This window comes from Cololabis saira, chromosome 21, assembly GCF_033807715.1.
Source record: "Cololabis saira isolate AMF1-May2022 chromosome 21, fColSai1.1, whole genome shotgun sequence".
Taxonomy (NCBI): domain Eukaryota; kingdom Metazoa; phylum Chordata; class Actinopteri; order Beloniformes; family Belonidae; genus Cololabis; species Cololabis saira.
Genome location: NC_084607.1, coordinates 13,842,197 through 13,857,867, shown reverse-complemented (window position 1 = coordinate 13,857,867; position 15,671 = coordinate 13,842,197). Strand labels below are relative to the sequence as shown.

Below are 15,671 nucleotides of genomic sequence, written 5' to 3'. Positions count from 1 at the left end.
TGTTAAAAGACATTAAAAAGCAAGAGCACCAGATTTGAAGCTTGGAGTTACAGAGCTTGGAGTATGATTCAGTGTCGAAACTGACTGCAGATAAAGACGGGAGGTTATTTTTAAACCGAGGCGGTCCCAAACGTATTGTCAGGGTCGCGTTCGAGTTTCTGAGTTGGTCGTTGCTTCAGATGCCCAAATGTACTCCAGAGCTGTGTGTGTGTGTGTGTGTGTGTGTGTGTGTGTGTGTGTGTGTGTGTGTGTGTGTGTGTGTGTGTGTGTGTGTGTGTGTGTGTGTGTGTGTGTGTGTGTGTGTGTGTGTGTGTGTGTGTGTGTGTGTGTGTGTGTGTGTGTGTGTGTGTGTGTGTGTGTGTGTGTGTGTGTGAGAGTAAGTAAGTAAGTAAGTAAGTAAGTAAGTATTATTTGTACAGCGCCCTTCACAGACCATGGTCACAGAGCGCTTCACAGTTACAATAAAAACACAGTTAAAAGATACATACAAATTTAAGTTTAAAAGGCCAAGACAACACATTGACGATCATAACAGCCCCAAGACAATTAGGCAAAAGCCTGCACAGATAAATAGGTCTTAAGTTGCCTTTTGAAGGAGTCAACAGACTCCATGGAACGCAGAGAGAGCGGAAGATCGTTCCAAAGCCTGGGAGCAACGGCCTGGAAGGATCGGTCTCCTCTGGTCCGGAAACGAGTACGAGGAACCATCAACAGATGCTGATCCACAGACCTCAGAGCCCGAGCTGGGGTGTAGGGCTGGATCAGATCGCTGATGTAAGGTGGAGTCTGACCATGCAAAGCTCTGAAAGTTAAAACCAGAATTTTAAAATTGATCCTAGAGGAAACTGGCAGCCAATGAAGAGCTTTAAGTATAGGGGTTATCTGTGTCCTCCTACTAGAGCGGGTCAGAATTCTTGCTGCGGAATTTTGCACTAGCTGCAGGCGAGAAAGTTCCTTCTTGTTTAGACAAAAGAACAAACTGTTACAATAGTCCAAACGCGAAGATACAAATGCGTGAATGATCAGCTCCAAATCATTTTGCGACAACATTTTCCTGTGTGTGTGTGTGTGTGTGAGCAGCTGAAGCCTGTGCAGCACGCCAAGCACAGCTCGTCAGCAGTGGAAGTGACGGCGTGCTTCGGCCAGGTACGGGAGATGTGGCTCCAGCTGGCCTGGCCAGACTCTGCGGGGGCCTTCATCTTTGTCACTCGGCTGACTGACGTGAGTGCCACTTCAGAGTGTCACCACACCAAGATGTTCACCTCCTTCAGTCATAAACAGCCCCAATCCGAGATGTATGCATGCACAAAAAGATAAAGAGAGGTTTTTACGAGTCACAACAACAGGAGACTGATGTCGTTCACCACAGAATTTCTGCAGCGAGGCCGTGTGCTACTCGGAGATGATAACACGCAAGATTGAGAGGAACCAGCTGGGCCGAGACCACAAGAGCTTCACAGTGCAGGTAACGCCTGCAGCAAAACACAAGTGACGGAGGGCACGTCGAAAAAAATCTGCATTTTTTTTTTAAATCACCAGTTATTTACACGTACGCCTCCCTCCCTCCACTTCTTGGTAGCCCTGCTTCTTTTCCTTCTTTTTATCTCCTCCTCCACCCTCTGTTTCTCCTCCTTTGCCCCTCCTTGCTCTCCGCTAGCTGTGCATCGCCCTGAACAATACAGAGCATGTGCGGGTTTTCCTGGGCCATCTTCCCCGGGACCTGGACTGGCTGGGAGTGGAGCGGGCCATGGAGGAGTCGTGTGGAGCCGAGGGGAAGGAGCAGGTTTACAAGGCCCTCAACGGTCAGCTGTTCAACGTGGACCAAGACCTGCAGAGAGAAGCCAAACGCCTCATCTCTCTGCTCACTGACAAGGTGCTTATCCTGCATGCATAGCAGGTGTGGTGAATGCTACAGCTGGATCCTTTGGTGCGTTTGATTGCAGCGGGGAATCGCGTCGTCTTCTGCTGTTCAGAACTTCAAACAACACGTTCTGTTCTCCTGTTGCTCCTGGGTTTTATCAGTGTGCTGATATGTGGATGAATGTTTGTGTGCAGATGCTACCTGAGCTGCGGAGGTACATCCAGCACATCAGCCTGTCTCCTGACTCCATCAACAACGACGACGTACGTGCAATCAGTCGCCCGCGCCCACTCTGACCTGCATCAGCCACCGTTCATGTGAGATGTGCGGCTGTCTTTTCAGGCTGTTTCCCCTCTCATGAAGTATCTCCAAGACACCATGGTCATCCTGACTGACAATCTTGTAAAGGAGAATCTAACCAGGTAAATCCTGTCTCATTTATCATCTTTACATACATATATTTACCTCAAATTCACTTTTATAACGTTTATATATGTCTATATTCAATCTAATCTCAGATTTCCATTCTTCAGCAACCTTTGTTATGTATGTTATGTACATGTTCCCTGCAACAGACTGGTGACCTGTCCAGTGTGTAGCCCTGGTCTCTCACCTGTAATTAGCTGGGACAGGCTCCAGCAGACCCCTGTGACCCTGTAAAGGATAAAGCCGGTAGAGAAAATGGATGGATGGATGTACAGGACTGTCTCAGAAAATTAGAATATTGTGATAAAGTCCTTTATTTTCTGTAATGCAATTTAAAAAAAAAAAAAAAAAAAAATGTCATACATTCTGGATTCATTACAAATCAACTGAAATATTTCAAGCCTTTTATTATTTTAATATTGCTGATTATGGCTTACAGTTTAAGATTAAGATTCCCAGAATATTCAAATTTTTTGAGATAGGATATTTGAGTTTTCTTAAGCTGTAAGCCATGATCAGCAATATTAAAATAATAAAAGGCTTGCAATATTTCAGTTGATTTGTAATGAATCCAGAATGTATGACATTTTTGCATTACAGAAAATAAAGGACTTTATCACAATATTCAAATTTTCTGAGACAGTCCTGTACATATATTTAGCTCAAATTCACTTCATTGAACATGTGTATGTCTATATTCAATCTAATCTCAGATTTCCATTCTTCAGCAACCTTTGTTATGTACAGTATGTTATGTATATGTTCCCTGCGACAGACTGCCGACCTGTCCAGTGTGTAGCCCTGCCTCTCACCTGTAATTAGCTGGGATAGGCTCCAGTAGACCCCTGTGACCCTGTAAAGGATAGCGGGTATAGATAATGGATGGATGGATGGATGGATGGATGGATGGATGGATGGATGGATGGATGGATGGATGGATGGATGGATGGATGTATATGTTCTGTAGTAAAAATGAAAAGAGACCATAATTTTTTGTAATTCACAGCATGAAATGTCTTAAAGCACATAAGGTGAGGATGCTCTGAAAACCACCAGAAAGATGAGATCTGCATGGCAGTTTCCGAGAGCTAAAAGGATTAGGGAGCAGGAGCGGTGCCAAGAAATGTGTCGTAAAGAATCAAAACAGCAGAAAAGGTATCCGAAAATGGTGGTTGTTTCAGTTCAAACAACGGCACTCGTAACCTGTACCTAAACCATCTGGGTTTTAGCCGGTGAAGAGCTCAAAAGCCGGCACCCATGATGCCATGGGGGGACCGCGGTGCACGAGACATGAGCTGCTTCTGCGTCTGACAAAGCAGCAGCGGAACCGAACAATAGTGACAGATTGTAGAGCTTCACATGGAGCCGCCGACATGGCGTCTTGTTCTGCAAGGCGGCTCGAAGGCACAGTCTGTACTTTTGACTGACAATCTGCCTTCAGTCAGGACCTGTCGCCCGTTCAGACGTCTCGGCCTCCGAGCCCCGGAATCACACAGAGGTGAAACCAACAAGAGCAGCAGAACGTTTCCCTGAAAGTCCTTTTCTCTTTGCTCAGGTTGATGATGATTATCCGAAGCACTTCTCCTGACTTTTGAAACATTTATTCTTGTTCCGTCCCTTGTTGACTTGTCTGTGCTGCGTTTTCACTCATTAATTACAGGGTTTAAGTGTTTTACAAGAAATAAACACGCTTTTAAGCACACCTTAAACAGGAGTCTCAGCATGTGCCTGAAAAGGATGTTGCACGGTCATAAAAAGGTTTGGGCTGCACACACGCAGCGAGCTTGAGGCGAGGAGGCGGTGGGAGGTGTGACAGGAGGTATTCACCCAAACCTGTGGGCGTCTCCGTGTGCTTGTTTCCCGGCAGAGTCCTGCAGAGCCTGTGGGAGCTGCTCCTGCGGATGATCCTGGACTCGGTTACAGAAAACAGGGGCGTTCAGGTGGAGTTTTACAACCGTTTCCAGTACACGGTGGAGGTCAGTGATTACTGCGTCACACAACACTATTTCACAGCCTTGTTGACCCACCTACTGTACCAAACCTGTGTAAAGATCACTGTTGTTACCGCCTCTCTTTAAGTATCTCCAGTACTCGAGTTGTAAAAAACAATCAGGGGGTGGATTTTATCATATGGGCACAGATAGTTTGTGCTGATTACAAATAATATAATATATTACAAATAATAGCACTGACCAAAACACCTGCAGAAATACTGCAGGAATGACATAGCAGCAGTTAAATGCAGCTTTCTGTAAGCTTTAAATATCCACTGGGCTTACATCAAATACATCAAAACACAAAAATAAAAAACAGTTTTCTGAACTTATCAATATAACTCTGTCCTTCACAGGATAAGTAAAATGGATCACTGCAAAAACTCTAAATCTTAACAAGAATATTTGTCTTATTTCTAGTTAAAATGTCTCATTTTAGTAAAAAAAATTTCATTACACTTAAAACAAGACTCATCACTGGAAAAAACAACAATTTTCACCTGTTTCAAGTAGATTTTCACTTGAAATAAGTAGAAAAATCTGCCAATGGAATAAGCAAGTTTTTACTTGTAATAAAAAGATAAAAAAAGATCTTGTCCCACTGGCAGATTTTCCTACTTATTTCAAGTGAAAATTTATTTGAAACAGGTGAAAATTGTCAAATAAGTTATTTTTCTGGTGTTATTTTTCTGGTGATGACTTTAAATGTTGAAATAGCAGTAAAACCACATTCATTGATGAAATGACATAAGGGATGGAAAGGGGGAATGGCAGTTTTACAGGGGGGGATGGTTTTGACTGTTTTTATTTCAGGGGGGATGCCATCCCCCCTCATCCCCCCTCAACTCCAGTACTGATTATCTCCCAGTATTCTGGCTGCCATGCAGTCGTCAGCAGATAGCAGATATATCCATGAAGTCCTTAGATCCCAGTTCAGATTTTATGAATGATGAAACTGCTGTTTGTTCTCGAGGAGAAGTTTGGATTGTGGCAGTCAGACATGGTGCGAGGCTGCCGGAGGCTTCATGCTGTCAATGTGAACAACAATTAATTTAACAATTGACGATGCTTTAGACCCTGCTGCAGTTCTTCCACGTGAAGGGAGAGGGTCTGTCCTTGGAAGACATGAAGAGCGGAGACTACAAGGTAGGCTGTCTCGTAGTCCGTCAGACCAGTGTTTCTTTTTGTTTTTTTTGTTTTTTTTACCCACTATGGCATTTATCTCCTTCCCTCCCTGAAGGCGTTGGATGAAGAGCTCAGGCTGAATAAATGTTCCTCCTTTGAGCTGATTGAGCAGTACTATCTGGAGAAGATTTCCCATCAGGTACGTTTCATCTCACAAGACAGACAATCTCATCTAAGTGGACAGAGAGGTATTGATCGGACAACGCCGAGCTCTGTCTTCTGTTGTTTTACCTCTGATTGGAAATCTGCCCTTTTTTTACCTCTTAAAGTCTCTGTGCAATCAAGTAATGAAACGAGAACCTGGATGTGCTGAATATCCTGAAGCGTGTGGGTAAAATCCTTTCATGTCACGCTGCAGAAAACACTCAAACACACCCGCTTCGGTCGGATCAGTGTGAAGTGCTACTACGACGCTCCAGAGCAGAGACTGACGGTGGAGATCCTGCACGCCGCAGATATCATCGCTCTGGATGCTAACGGTAAAACTGTGTGAACGTTTTTGTTAAAGCCAGTTAAAGCTTGTTTTTTTTTTTTAATTTCTGTTCTCTTTTCTCGATCTTCCTCAGGTCTGAGCGACCCCTTTGTCATAGTGGAGCTCTGCCCTCACCACCTCTTTCCACTCGCCAAGAGTCAACGCACACAAGTGAAGCTGAAGACGCTGCACCCGGTGTTTGACGAACTCTTTTACTTGTAAGTACAGTCCCCACCGTTTACCTGCGTGTGCTCTGCAGCCGATTGGTTCAGCTCTGCTCTCTTCCAGTCACGTCAGCCCCGAGCAGTACCGACACAGATACGCCTGCTTGACCTTCACTGTGATGGACTACGACTGGCTCTCCACCAACGACTTCGCCGGCGAAGCCGTCGCCCCCCTCAGCGACTTCTGCTGGCCCGGCAGACCAAACGCTACAGCGGCCGGCAAGAGCGTCCAGCCCGCCATCCTGCACCTGTCTCGCAGTAAACCCAGCGGTACCGACAGCTTCAGGCTATTTTCATTCTTATTTTTTTCCTTCACAACCACAATACAGGGGCCAGATTCACAAAACATTCTTAAGAAAAAAAATCTTCTTAAGTGTCATTTTTTTCTTAAGTTCAGTCTTAAGAAGAAAAAAGAGAAGAAGTCAAATTCTCCAAAAAAGTTCCTAAGTATTTTCTCAACTTTCTTCTTAAGTTTCTTCTTAAGAAAAAACTTAAGAATAAATGGTATTCTTGAAATAAAAGTTCTCAAATTTGTTCTTGACTTTTTTCTTAACTTTAAGACAACCTTGACCTGTCTTAAAATTTCTTCTGTGAAAAGGTAAAAATAATAATAATAAGCATCTAATATAACCTTTTTCAACACATTTTAGAGAAGTTTAGACTAGTAGGTCATAGTTTTAGGATATACTTTGTAATTAATTACACAAAGAGCCTGTTAACTAGTTGTTAGCATGTTAGTTAGCGTGGTAGTTAATTATTATTAATTTTCCCCAATAGTATTTTATTTCGCACATTAATCTAATCCACCATAACCTTGAAAAGTTCCTGCATCTTTTTCTCCTTCTCCATGTTTAGTGAGTGACTGACGGTTAAGACGCAAACTACCTGTACATATGTTGTTTGTTGGCACGTGCAATGCAATGACATTTTAAGAAGTTCTTAAGTAGAAAAAATAAGAATAAAAATAAGAAATTCGTAAGAAATGACAGTTCTTAAGACGGTTCTTAAGAAAATATTGAGGAATTGCACTTAAGAACTTTCTTATGAACTTCTTAATTTTAGATCTTAAGACATTTCTTGAGGTTGTTCTTAAGAACATATTGGTAAATCCGGCCCCAGGCTTTTAAAATGTGCCCTTCTCCCATTACGTCCTTTATTACAACACAGAAGGTTGTTAAAGCCAGAGATACTTGTGCCAGGTGTAGAAACCCCTCTCATCTCTCTGCTCTGCCCTCCAGAGAAGCCAATCATGCGGATGCTGGACGCTCGCACCGGAGACAGGGAGGCTCAGGAGTTTGTCCGAAGGCTGAAGGAGATTGAGAAATCGATGGAGGAGGAGTAAAACCTGTCAGTGTTGGCCGTATTGCTGTTTTTCTGATCACGTCTCGCGACATGTGCTTTTGTACCGGTAAAATGTTTACAATGTTTGATTTTTTTTTTCTCCCCGTCCTAATGTATTGTCCGTTCAGTATTGATACCAAAATGAAAAAAAAAAAAAACAAAAAAGGAATACGGTGAAGCGATTCCCTGTTTCCTCGCTGGGAGATGAACATCCTGTCACTGTGCAACTCTATGCTGTCTCAGTCAAAGTCTATTTTTAGTATTTAATGAATAGTTGATGCTAAATGTTACCAGTCTATATTTTTTTTAAATGAAGTGTTATCTTTGTTGTCTAAACTTTGATATGATAGATTTAACATAAACTATTTTGTGGAAGTAGCTAACACATTGTATATCCTATAGTTATCATTCTGACGTCTAAATTTATACCTCAGATCTTCTCATTCGTTGCAGGGGGAATTTAAATGATGAGTTTCACGTTCTTCACTGTGGAGATGAGCTGCACGAAAGCTTGTTTAGGATGTGGATGTACGGTATGAGCCAGCATTTATTTCTCACTTTTTACGATGGCTAAGAATACGCATTTTGGGAGCAAAAAAAAAGAGGAAGAGGCGGCGCAGCTTTGGAGAGCCTGAGTCTGAGAGTTTTAAGGCCGGTCAGAGAGATCAGCTGCAGGGAGGCCTAACGCTCCCCCGAGGCAAACGCCAGCGCTCCAGTTCATTCTGCTTTTCTGATTGCTCCTCACAGAGCTAGCAGCAGGTCATCCAAGAGGCCAAAAACAGTGCCACTTAAGTGCCAAGAAGACCAATTATTTTAACTCGGGCTCTTGTTGAGTGAGCACAGCACCAAAAAACTCAACGGAGAGATGTTTAAAGAGATATTTGTTCAGTTTTTCAGGAAAGAGCATCATACAAGAAAACTGTATGAAGCAGTGGCAGATCTAGGATTCCTCTTCGTAAGGGGGCCGAAACAAAACTAAGCAGTGACGGATAGAAAAAAAGAGTTGAAGTAAAGAAGCTGAAGTGATTTTATAACAACACATTGTTTTTTATTTATACCGTTAAAATGAACACTGTTTTTCACCATTGTTTTCTCTCCTTTGCCAATAAGCGTACATCTGCACAGATTGTTCATCTTTGCATATTAATGGGGGTACATCAGGACATCTTGATGATCTGTAATTGACCCTTGATGACTCCAAAGATAATGCAATCTGTGAAACAGTGGGTGGTCTTATGGCCAGATGGTGGAGTTTTAGCGATATTTATAAGGGGAAATAAAACTAATTGCTGCCTAAGAGATCAGATGTTCAGATGGCTCTGGTAAAAAATATCCAACATTAGATAACCTGGGTCATCCCGACTTCGAATCAGTGCAGTCTTGGACATTTGAGACTTCTCTTCAGGGCAGAGAGGAAAGAAGAAAAGAATAATGAACCTGTACAGATGTATAATTATACTTCCTTGCCTGCAGCAGCTCTCACTGAACCGGCTGGAAAAATTCAGCCTTATCTGTTGCCTTCCTCCCAAAGCCATGTGAGCGACTTCAAAGACCGGGATCTTAATATTTTAGAAGGAAAAAAAAAAAGAAGAACATTTGAGGGTAAAAATACACCCAGGAACCAACTAGATTTATTTTATTAGGAAAATTAAAGCGTTGCTTCATTGTTAAAGGCAGGGTAAGCAATTTCTTGATGATGTTTCATCTGTTGATAGTTGAAAGAAAGATGATCAAAACATGGGCAGCTACCTCCTCCCTCCATCTTCCTCAAGTGTTACTGGAGAAAACTCCCTCATGAACTTGCCCGGGTCCCTGCCCAGTTTCATGTGAGCAAACATGAATCCTGCCACTGTTGGTGACTGGCTGGAGTAACATTTGCTATGAGTCGGGGTCCTACTCTGATTGGTTCCAGCTTACGGAGCCGGGACTGTGAATGCCAGCTGATGGTGAGGAGACTGAATGTGGTTTTAAAAAAAAGCATACAATGGCTTACCCTGCCTTTAAGGAATTAAAGGATTTCAAAACCCCTTTTTAAAGCAAAAATAATTATCTGAACTATATCAAATCTTACTCGTTGAGGAGGAAATATTGAGTGGTCTCAAAAGCTTTATAACGAGAGTGGCAACAAAGACAAGATAACACAAAAAAGAATTACAGATGAACTGAATCATCATCACAGGACGCTCAAGGAAGCTGAAAAACCTTGTAGAAACAAAAAAGAATAAAGAAACAGACCATACAATACAATATTTACGTGACGTGTTTCTAATCTGACTTTTCAGAGTGAAGGTTGTCCAGGAAACGGGTCCTAGTGTTGGAAGCAGGTCTAGGTGTGAAACCAGTCCTCGGCAAAAGCATTCAACAAACGAATCACAGGTGTTCGATGTTTTTACTGAAGTTTTTAAAAGTATTTGCAGAAAAGAGTACGCGTTCAAGCTTTTAGAAGTTGCTGTTGGGTGTACAAGATTACGATTTTATATTGGAAGTTGCCATTTTAGATGACATGACCACAAAGTAGTAACAGATATGTTGTGAAAAAATACTCCCAAAAAAAAAAGGGGGAAAAAAAACCTGTGTAGCACGTTCTGACAACTTTATCACCCGAATCCTCACACCGACAGCATTTTGATAGTGGCGTAAGTTTACATTAGCGGCTTGTGTTGTGCCTTGTTGTTGCCCAGTGACGTTGTGAAGATGATGCACAAAAAAAAAAAAGAAATCCAAAAAGTGTGGGTGCCTGGAGGGCGTCTTGCATTCACAGCGGTTGTTCAGGTGTTTGCTTCAGGTGCAGGAAATCCTTCGGTCCATCCGAACAACAACCGCCTTTATGTTCTATTTGTTTGTTTTGAAAGCGTATCAGGTAGAATTAAGACTAGCCTTTGCAGAATTTTTAAAGAAATATACCAATATTTTGGGAATTAGCTTATCTGCTGTCACAGTTTGATAAAAGGGCTCAGCTAAACATCACTGCTGTGCGTCCAATAACCCGCTCTGCTGTTGGGTGTTTCTTTCCCTCATATGATGGAAAAACGAATATCAAACCGAAGCGAACTTCAGCCTGATGGTGTGAATGCAGAGTTTATCATCCCAAGAGAAATAAAACGTGTGTCTGCTGCAGCCATCGATGGGAAAGGCTTATAAGCAAATTCCCCAAACGTTTCCTTTCAAATTCCCACTGTACTTTTATAAATCACTTTTCCTCACTGTCAACCCCTACTCGTGTTCAGAAACGTTGAATACTTTTAGTGTGGAACTGAAATAGTTGAGAATCTGCATTACTTTCAAACCAGACGCTCTGGCGTGATGTTTACAGAGAAAAAGAAAACGGAACAATGCAAACTCATTTTGAGTATAAAACCGTTATATAGTCAAGTAAAAGTAATATTATGCTGTGAAGTAAAATCTAGGATCCCAATGACGCGTCTTTAAATTTAAGAGGGATAATCTTTGATGAATAACGTGTCTTTTTCCAGATTCTTAGCTTGATTATTAACTATTGTTAAGGAAATACTGTCTGTGCTCAATCACAGTAAACTCAGTGTTGCCCTTTTCACAGACAAAAAAAGGTGTTAGTTAAAATAAAATAAATATTCAGGTTATTTCTCATGACGTTGTTAATATATCATAATTTTTACTGGCCAGCTTGGAAAAAGTGGCAGAAATAGTCAGTATTCAGACTAAATTGTGAAGATTGAACAGAACCGAACAGAATCTGGTCATTGCTCGGGTTCACAATTGTCACCTCTGACATCCTTTTATTAAAAAAGCAGTTTCTGGAGAACTAGCGGTTCTGTTCTGAAAAGACAACATCAAAAAAGCACCAGGTTCCAGGACAGTCAGTCAGATGTGAAGGTGAAAGCCGGTGGAAAGTATTTTGAAGAGGCAAAAAACTTTCAGTTTGTTATTGTGACAGTGAATAATTTGTCCTTGAATTGTAAATTCCTGTGTTTGCTGTTTATTGGATTATACCTTTGGAAGATGTCTAACACCTTAATAAAAGATTGTATTTGAATTTCAGCTTCGTAACTTCCCTGGCGTGAGTATGATTTGTTTAAATGTGTCTGAATTACGGTGTGAAAGTTCTGCTGTTCGCACGCGCTGCAGCTCAGCAGGTGGAACGTCCACAGGCTGACCTTAACCTTTCTGCGCCGCGCTCATTTCCGTCACCTCGTCTCCCGCCACCCTCCTACTCCCAGAGCCGTCTCTGGCTTTCTTTGACCTTTTCACGGTTTGCCTCCTATCTGCAGCAGCTCGCTGGAGATCAAACACATTCACATCCAAAAAGCCACGTGAACCACTAAAGCAGTGGTCTCCATCATGTCCCCTGTGACATTACAGAGCCACGGCAGCGCGGCGGCGCTGAGTGGCTTTACCGTCCACATCTGTAAAAGGACTGCAAGGATATTTGATCAGACCAGGATTTCTCTTAGCCGGAGGACATGACTGTCGGTACTCTGGATGAGAGTCGATACTTTTTAAATTAGAAGCTTGCGTGTCGGCTCAGGTGTGGGTTGGACCTTGTCCTCCCATGCAGACTTCATGGCCTCAAGGCAGCAACTGTGCTCACTTCATCTCTGGTGCATGTGACAGCTTTTTCATGCTTCAGTGGAGCCGTGCGTCTTGAAACCTCTCATACTTTCCACCAGTTTCATTTCATCCCCAGTGGGAGCTGAAATACAAGCCACAGGTATGTTTAATGACATGCAGCATTGAGACAGAGGGCGTTCCAGTTCCCACCACTAGGTGTCGTCGTGATTTCACAAATCCACACTTTAATAATAACGGTCATGTTGAACTATAGGAAATTAGTACTGCTTTCAGATATCCAGATGAGCTTCATCTGCCACCATCAAAGAGGTAAAAGGCTCCAAGTGATCACATCATGTTTTCCCCAGACTGGGACTTGGTGCTAAGAGAAAAATACACACTCTAAATCCTAAATGATGGTGTGCAATAGCATTCCAGAGGGAAAACAAACCCAAGTCAGTCATAAGCTGTTATGGAGTGTGAATTAGTGACCAAACCGATATGAATTAAAGAAGGTTTGAGTGAGAATGAGTCTGAGATAAAGTTATAACACTTAAAATTGCAATTTTGAGCCTCTGACGTGAAGAGAAATGTGGTGATAGAGTCCCTACAGGTAAAGCAAAGTATGTTTAACGTTCTTAAGTGTACAGAGAGTGTATAAAAGAACTTCGTGTAGAGGAACAACTTTTCAGTTGCCTAGCACCTCTTCGTTTAGTCGTCTACCGACTGTTGCCAAAACCACCGTCAATTGACGCAAAAGCAGAAGAGTTTACGGCCTCTGCTTCTGACACTTGCCAGTTTGGTCATAAATATCAGCTCTGTGGAAACCGTGAATCATCTGCAACTTTAACAGCAGGCATAAAAGTTTCCTTTTCCGTATATCCTATACGTTTGATAGATAACTTGAAGACATATGCGTAATCTTCTTGTGTGTATATGTCATTATTATTGTCGTCTCAACCCCAGCCCACTGAGGGAGATGGGAAACCTCCCCGAGTCTATTTTGCTTTTTCTTTTTTTCACCACTGTTGTTTCATGCGTGCTCAGAATGGGGGACCCCACTGAAATAGAAACCAAATCCGATATGTTGGCTTCCTTAGCCAATATTTCCATATACTATATATTTTATGAAACTGGCACAACGTAAAATTTGAATTTTGGACTCTGAATTGAATGAAATGGATTAAATTAAATGGATTATGCTTGAAAAACAATGAAGTGGACTGAATTGGAGTATAATTTGGACTCAGATGATAAAAAAATAAAAAATAATGCACTTTTTTATTTAACTTTGTACATTTTTAATACTTCCTGTGTAAAGTGTCTTCGGATGGCTGAAAATTAAATTGGACTGAATTAAAATTACTTTGGTTTGTCTGGCCTCACTCTCACTTTAGCAAAATTACATTTTTTATACGTGCCAGAGGCTTAAAACAGCAATTTAATCTGAGTTAACTCCATTCCCCACTGCGCTTAAACTAATTGTCATTTTACTGGAAACAAATAATACTCAGCTTCAAAACTGCTTTTGTTCACCTCCTTACATGTAATAATTGACTTAAGGTCATTTTACTTCCAGAGTCCCTTAAAGATTAACAGCACTGCTGGAGCAAAAAGCTGAACACAATCCAAAACCTAAAGTACTGCAGATTTGTAAGTATTTGTTCAAGTACTTATCTGACTCCAACACTGCTGTTTTAAAGAACTTCCGTAAGCCACGACTGAAGCACAACTCCTTCTCTGATTTGATGTTACTCTCATTCAGAACAAAGCCTTATAACTCCAGCAGATCGTTCCATTGGTTTTACAAATGACACCGAGCTCTCCTTATCAGATTTTTTTTAATATTTGAGGGTAGGAAGAGGAGACTTCAGGTGGTTTTGATCCCCAGGAATGTTGGCAGAGACCCTGCATTGCTGCTGCTCCTCTGCTGGCTCTGGCAGATTCATTTAACGCTGCACTGATCCTGCAATGTCTTATCTTCCCTCAAACAAGCCTAATCCTCCAAACAGACATGTTCCGCAGCAGATCCAGTGTCGTCCTGCTGCAGAAGCTCAACCTGGGTCGCCCACGCAGGTGCACGTGTCGGATTTCACATTTCCACAGACCTGGCCAACACCTGATGTAAAAGGATGAGGAGGGCATCATTGCCATCATTAGCTAAGCTAACATGCTTATACATTAGGGTTGCCACCCGTCCCGTAAAATACGGAATTGTCCTTTATTTGAGAAAAAAATGTTGCGTCCCGTATTGAACTAATACGGGACGCGATTTGTACCGTATTTTCATTAACTTTTACACCATATTCTAGTTGAATTATTGAAATAAATTAACCTTTACACCATATTCTAGTTGAATTATTGAAATAAATTAACTTTTACACCATATTCTAGTTGAATTATTGAAATAAGTTAACTTTACACCATATTCTAGTTGAATTATTGAAATAAATTAACTTTTACACCATATTCTAGTTGAATTATTGAAATAAATTAACTTTTACACCATATTCTAGTTGAATTATTGAAATAAGTTAACTTTACACCATATTCTAGTTGAATTATTGAAATAAATTAACTTTTACACCATATTCTAGTTGAATTATTGAAATAAATTAACTTTTACACCATATTCTAGTTGAATTATTGAAATAAATTAACTTTTACACCATATTCTTCACCTGTAGCTATATTCTACACCTTGGCTGATGTGGACATACATAGAATAGGAGGCTATTTCAGTTGCTAGTATGGTTGGCTGTCTCTACAGTCATGCAAGTTCAATGCTATTAAAGCACTTTAAACTTTAAATCAAAGCATTTTGTTTTTTCATATAAAATAAAACACATTTTTATTCAGTTTAGAAGTTTTGGGGCTTTTTTTTGGCTCCTGCGCTGCTGAAATCAGGGCGTCCCTTATTTCTATTTCTGAAAGGTGGCAACCCTATTATACATATGACTCTGCAGTTCCTGTTAGAGAATAGAAGAAGAAAAAAGGGCACCTGATGCATCTCTGCAGTTCTCCTTAAAGGATTTCAGGGAACGAAAGCCTGCATGAGACTTAATAAATGTCTGCCACTGGCAGGACTGCTAGACGTTTGCTTTGAGGGAAGGGTCCTGCCCTGGTAATCACATAAACACCTGTGTCTGCAGGTGCATCCCTCGCTTTGGGGTCGGCATAATTAGGCACTTGTGAAGTCGGCCTCTCCTCTCCAGTGTATGTGATGTGGGAAGACATCGGCACAGCAAGTCCTTTGTGGCATCAGAGGCCTTTGTTGGAGTGAGCTGGGATAATATTGGACAGCCTGCCCTCGAGGAATGCAAATGGGATGATGTCTGGGCCGTGGCCAGTGATTTGCCGGGCCTTTCAACCCAATCCCTGGCAGAATCATTTCTTCATCTACACACAGAGCCGTGATGACTGATCCCAATAAAGTAACGGAGCGAGTGCAGCTTGAAGCCGCCATCGACATGGACACATGGGCTTCAGCACATTCTCATTAGATGCACATCACCGTTAAAGCACTTATATGCACGTGTCCACAGACACCAGGTGTGATTGAACATGGAAGCACCCTTCAATGAATTTGTTAAAAACATCACGAGTTTGAGGGAATGAAGAGAAATCCAAGTTAGGACTTG

The 15,671-nt window shown here is 41.7% G+C and overlaps 1 protein-coding gene across 1 annotated transcript in view; it reads left to right on the top strand.

The window, feature by feature from the left end:
- Positions 1 to 9,077, top strand: part of baiap3 (BAI1 associated protein 3) — a 36,535-nt gene extending 27,458 nt beyond the window's left edge. Inside the window, exons 22-33 of the mRNA XM_061712169.1 lie at positions 1,081 to 1,221; positions 1,370 to 1,465; positions 1,658 to 1,873; positions 2,056 to 2,124; positions 2,204 to 2,283; positions 4,155 to 4,263; positions 5,356 to 5,427; positions 5,522 to 5,605; positions 5,825 to 5,945; positions 6,033 to 6,156; positions 6,227 to 6,432; positions 7,401 to 9,077. Coding sequence (XP_061568153.1) covers positions 1,081 to 1,221; positions 1,370 to 1,465; positions 1,658 to 1,873; positions 2,056 to 2,124; positions 2,204 to 2,283; positions 4,155 to 4,263; positions 5,356 to 5,427; positions 5,522 to 5,605; positions 5,825 to 5,945; positions 6,033 to 6,156; positions 6,227 to 6,432; positions 7,401 to 7,504 — 1,422 coding nt within the window. The 3' untranslated portion in view covers positions 7,505 to 9,077. The remainder of the gene's footprint in view (positions 1 to 1,080; positions 1,222 to 1,369; positions 1,466 to 1,657; positions 1,874 to 2,055; positions 2,125 to 2,203; positions 2,284 to 4,154; positions 4,264 to 5,355; positions 5,428 to 5,521; positions 5,606 to 5,824; positions 5,946 to 6,032; positions 6,157 to 6,226; positions 6,433 to 7,400) is intronic.
- The last annotated feature ends 6,594 nt before the right edge of the window (positions 9,078 to 15,671 follow it).